At 32.3% G+C, this 6,000-nt stretch overlaps 1 protein-coding gene across 3 annotated transcripts in view; it reads right to left on the bottom strand.

The window, feature by feature from the left end:
• Window positions 1-1,371: 1,371 nt before the first annotated feature.
• LOC129755877 (uncharacterized) overlaps window positions 1,372-6,000 on the bottom strand; it is a 166,710-nt gene continuing 162,081 nt past the window's right edge. For all 3 annotated transcript variants that reach the window (XM_055752568.1, XM_055752569.1, XM_055752567.1), the window contains one exon: window positions 1,372-3,045. In XM_055752568.1, the coding sequence (XP_055608543.1) occupies window positions 2,580-3,045 (466 nt within the window). In that variant the 3' untranslated portion in view covers window positions 1,372-2,579. The remainder of the gene's footprint in view (window positions 3,046-6,000) is intronic.

The following is a 6,000-nucleotide window of genomic DNA, read 5'->3' as shown; positions in this document are numbered from 1 at the left end:
ATTTTGACAATTTTGACAATTTTGACAATTTTGACAATTTTGACAATTTTGAAAATTTTGAAAATTTTGACAATTTTGACAATTTTGACAATTTTGACAATTTTGACAATTTTGACAATTTTGACAATTTTGACAATTTTGACAATTTTGACAATTTTGACAATTTTGACAATTTTGACAATTTTGACAATTTTGACAATTTTGACAATTTTGACAATTTTGACAATTTTGACAATTTTGACAATTTTGACAATTTTGACAATTTTGACAATTTTGACAATTTTGACAATTTTGACAATTTTGACAATTTTGACAATTTTGACAATTTTGACAATTTTGACAATTTTGACAATTTTGACAATTTTGACAATTTTGACAATTTTGACAATTTTGACAATTTTGACAATTTTGACAATTTTGACAATTTTGACAATTTTGACAATTTTGACAATTTTGACAATTTTGACAATTTTGACAATTTTGACAATTTTGACAATTTTGACAATTTTGACAATTTTGACAATTTTGACAATTTTGACAATTTTGACAATTTTGACAATTTTGACAATTTTGACAATTTTGACAAATTTGACAAATTTGACAATTTTGACAATTTTGACAATTTTGACAATTTTGACAATTTTGACAATTTTGACAATTTTGACAATTTTGACAATTTTGACAATTTTGACAATTTTGACAATTTTGACAATTTTGACAATTTTGACAATTTTGACAATTTTGACAATTTTGACAATTTTGACAATTTTGACAATTTTGACAATTTTGACAATTTTGACAATTTTGACAATTTTGACAATTTTGACAATTTTGACAATTTTGACAATTTTGACAATTTTGACAATTTTGACAATTTTGACAATTTTGACAATTTTGACAATTTTGACAATTTTGACAATTTTGACAAATTTGACAAATTTGACAAATTTGACAATTTTGACAATTTTGACAATTTTGACAATTTTGACAATTTTGACAATTTTGACAATTTTGACAATTTTGACAATTTTGACAATTTTGACAATTTTGACAATTTTGACAATTTTGACAATTTTGACAATTTTGACAATTTTGACAATTTTGACAATTTTGACAATTTTGACAATTTTGACAATTTTGACAATTTTGACAATTTTGACAATTTTGACAATTTTGACAATTTTGACAGTTTTGACAAATTTTACAATTTTGACAATTTCGACAATTTTTACATTTCCACAATTTTTTTCATTGCATTCAATTTTGACAACGTTTGGACCTTTTCTTTTATTTTTTCTATTTTGCACCAAATGAAAGTCAGTCTTCTTAAGTTAAAACTAGTATTTATTTACCATATCTAATGGACGGAAGTTTAATGCATTCGCTACGACTTTCGGTCGTTCGATTCGTGATTAACTGTTTCGCTGCCTAGCTTTAGAGATAGTTTGGCTGCATTGTGAATGTTTGATTCGATTTTATCCTTTCATCAGATGATTATTTGGACGATATTTTTAAAATTAAAACGCTTAGTACCACTTGTTTTTTTTAACTGATGTAACTGTACAATTGTAGTTTGAAATTGAAAGGAGTAATTTGTTGAAGTTGAGGAAATAAAACGTGTTCGGCGATAAAATACTTCAATAAAACAACGATAACCTTAACTTATGTACAGATAATATTTGCGTTTCGCTCTATTTACATATCTGCAAAGGACAGAAGTTGGAAATGGAAAAATAAAAATTCCTAACTAAATAAACGATAATCCTTACTACTAGGGAGAGTATTTAAACCAGATTGACTTATTCCGTTCTACGATTTTTGAAGTATAATTAAATATTTAGTTTTAAAAATTTGAAAACTCAAAAAAAATATTACGGTAAAAATGAGGAGAGGTAAGTAAAATCATATTGGTGGGTTAGAAAAAAGTTCTTTGCTTTTGTTCAGGAATTTCGATCGATTTCCCTTATTTTATGTTACGGTAGTTTGATTTTGAATTAGATTTGAGGAAACAATGTTTACGTTTAATTGGTTGATTAACTGACCTTCTCTAATTTAAGCTTCTATTCATTTATTTTTTTCATTACGTTCTTTGATTATAGCAGATCTCTGATTTGCAAATCACGATCGCAAATTTAATCAAAATAAAACAATAAAAGATATAACGATGGGAAATGAAATCACTCAGTTGTTTAGAAAGGGCCGGAGAGCCAAACGAAAAAGGAATTAAAAAAAAGAGACAGTGAATCATAATAAACATAAAAACTAAAGTTGAACATAAGGGCACTAATTATGACGAGATGCTAATCATCTTCAATTTCCCTCTAAAGAAAACACTCGAGAAGACACACTATCTCGGGGAAAATCGTTGAAGAAAGCCATGACTTTCGTTTTTCGTCTTCCTCAAAGTTTTGTTGCATTATTTTATGCTTCGCTCATCAAGCAATCGTTGGACGCTCACTTGGATGACACTCGAAATGACCACTCTTTTAATGACATCTCTCTTTATGACTGTTTGTTTGTTTGTTTTTACTCAACAATTCATCGAACTGTTCCGGGTTAAACCTTGTTGCTCCGCCTTCTTATTTTTTGTCCTTGTTGTAGTCAACAAAAACTCGCACCACTTCTCCGGAGTACTTCCTCTGGGTGGGTGTAAAGTACAGATCCGATGATTCCGGCATATAGTGGTTTCCGCCTCCTCCACCACCTCCAGATGGAGCCTCCCGGTGGCCATTTCCGGCAGCCTGCTGGTAGTGCATTCCGTTTCCGTTTCCGTTGATGGTGCTGGCTGCGTAGTGTGCTCCACCTCCTCCTCCTCCGTTAGAGCTTCCGCCATGGTTGTTGTTGGAGCGTTTGGTTCGACGATCCTGGGTGTAGTACTCGGAACCTACCGGTCGCTGCATCTGGGCTTGCTGATGATGAGAGGGATGCTGCTGTTGCTGTTGATGCATTGGCCTGGGCAGAGAGTAAGCTCGCTCGGCGTAGGACGTTGGACGGTGATCACCGGCACGGGATTCGTGCATTTGCCGTGCGTAGGAGGATCCGTTTCTGAAAAATAGAAAAAAAAAAACGAAAGATAAATGCTAGAATCTGTATAAATAAAAATGGATTTCTGTCTGTTTGTCTGTTCTCTATAGACTCGAAAACTACTGAGCTGATTTGAATAAAACTTGACAGTTTAGGGTATTGGAGACCGGGGAAGGTTTCTATTATGGTTTGAGGCCCCTCCTTCTCAAAGGAAAGGGGAAGGGGGCCTCCCAAACAAAAGACAATTGTTTAAATAACTCAAGAACCGATCAAGCAAATGGAATCAAATTTGGCGTGGGAGGGTATTTGGGTACGAAAAATATTTCTAAGTATATTTGAGATCCAGTAGGAAGATAAGCAAGGGGTAGGGAGCCTTTCTAACAATTTTTCACATAACTCAAAAATTAATCAAGCAAATTGAACCATGTTTGGTATGGAATGGTATTAGGATTCGAAAAAAGGTTAAATGAATAATTGGCACCCATCCCTCCTTCCGATGGGGAGATAGAAAGAGGGTAGGGGGCTCCCTTACAATTTTAGCATAATTAAAGAACTAATCGAGCAAATGGAGTCAGATTTAGCATGGGAGGATATTTGTGAACGATAAATGTTTTTAATGGTTATTTTGAACACCTGCCTCCTTCCAGTGAGGAAATAGGAGAAGGAGAGGAGGGCTTTCATAAAAAATGTGTATAACTGAATAACAAATCGAGCAAAAGGCAACACATTTTGCATGGGACGCTATTTGGGAACGATAAATGTTTGCCTCTTGTATGTATGTATAGATCTGGTATAGAATGGCAGAGAGTTTGATACTCTATATCACCACTACGAAGATTTTTTTGTGTATTCTTACTTCCTGGTATAGGGGTGTTCTTTTTTTTCATCATTAATTCAACTTTGATGTTTTGACTTTTTTAAATTTTCATTCGAGCTTTCTCTAGGAAACTAAGGATTTCTCTTAGTTTATCTTCATCGAAATTTTGAATCATTTCGAGAAGATTGGAATATCGATTCCAATCATAATGATTTCTTATGTGATTAAATTGAATGCAGTTTAGGAGTGCGTGTTCTGTTGTAAAATTCGTGTTACATAATTCACATAGCTTTGTGTCTCGAATCCTCATTAATCCCAAGTAATAAGGAGAGTAGTCGTGTCCGCTGATTAGACGGTGTTTGCCTCTTGATTGAACACAGGCATCGCAAACTAGTGCGACCTGCTTCGATTGATCCGAGATGTAGGTTTGACAGATTTTGCTAGGGATGAAATGAGAGAGTGAGATTGATGGGAAATGATAAAGGAAAGTGAAGATAAGGGCTAGTATGTAAACAAGGTGATTGATTATCGCAGGATAGTAGAAGATAGAAATCATCGATTCGGCTAGACATACTGTACAACGATCAGTTGATCCGTAGTTGAGTTTTGTAGAGAATTTACTACTCAAAAAAACAATTCTTTAGTGAAATCGGTTATGGAACAGTTGGATAAGTTCATTAAAACTGTCCCAACAATAAATGTTTCCTTGAATTTTCGATATCTCTTTACCCTTCCAGTATGGAGAAAGAGAGAAGGAAGGGGACACCTGTATTTTTTTAAATAACTGGAAATCAATTAGAGCAAAAGGAATACAAGGAATACTTGATTGATTATTTGAAATACGTCCCCCTCCCCCACTCTTCCTTAGGAAGATAGGAAGGGAGAATAGAGGCTCCTATAAAAATTTTTGCCCAACTCGAGAACTTATCTAAGAAATGGAGGGTTTTTTGATACGAAAAAATAGTTATGATTGTTTCTGCCTTCCTCTTTCAAGTAGTAAAGGATGGGAAGGAGAAATGAGGGGGGCTCTCATACAGTTATTTGAGCATTGATCGAATTTGGACACTCTCTTTTTTTAGGTTGGAGTAGGAAAGAAGACAATTTTTTTGCATATTTTATTTAACATAACTCGAAAACTTATCAAAAAATGGAGCAAAATATGGCATGTGACGTCATTTATAAAACAACAATATTTCAATTAAAGTTCTTAAACCACCCTAGCCAACAAAAGCCAAATAAAAAATAGTTTGGAAGGACCCACCCATGGGGGGCGGAGGCAAATAAGCAAATTGATTTCTTAAACCGTTTATAAACTCATGCATGACCATCACACATACTCGAAAAAATAAAAGTTTTCCTGATTCGATTCAAAGTCAATCAGAATCAATGTTTCAAAGTATTGCGATATCGGGTAAGTTATTAATAAACTATTCAAAGTGGTCATCCATATTCTGAACTCAAAATTTTCATCAAGTAAATTTTAGGCAGTGTAGTTTCCAATTATGATATTAATATTTCAGAAACAGTAGAAATAGATGCAAATTGAAATTTTGAATAAAACCAAAATTTCAACCTTCGACCATGAGAATTAGAGCATAGAAATAGTCTAAAACTACAAAAGGTTTAAACAGGAATCCAATCCGAAATGTGAAATGAATTTCAGACCAGGTTAGAAATTTACCATGATCTAAAATTGTTGAGCAAAAAAAAGCAATTTTTAATTATTGATCATCTAAATTTAATTTTCTTTTCATATTCAATTGTAGGGTTTATCACACAAAATATTTAGCTTGAAAGCTTCTATTAACAATGTACAGATACAGGTAACTGAAGATTTCTTGAATGATCAATAAGAAACTGATAGAAGAAAAACTACTTCGAATCATTTTTCGAACTTTTAATAGATTGATAAGGCTTCCAGGATGAAATATTTTTTTTACATACCACAAAAATTTAGGATAAAAAAAAACAAAGACAAACTTATTAAAAATATTTCGAAAAAATAAGAAGTTTGACTTCAAATATTCGGTACAACCAAAAAAAAAAGATTCAATAAAATTCGGTTTGTTTAATTCAAAATTAAAACAAAATATAATGATGAAAAAAATTTTTTTTCAATTTAGAAGGATTTTTTTTTCAATACAAACATCTCACCATTT

Source organism: Uranotaenia lowii, chromosome 3, assembly GCF_029784155.1.
Source record: "Uranotaenia lowii strain MFRU-FL chromosome 3, ASM2978415v1, whole genome shotgun sequence".
Taxonomy (NCBI): domain Eukaryota; kingdom Metazoa; phylum Arthropoda; class Insecta; order Diptera; family Culicidae; genus Uranotaenia; species Uranotaenia lowii.
The sequence above is the reverse complement of the archived record's forward strand: the minus strand, read 5'-3'. Positions and strand labels throughout refer to the sequence as shown.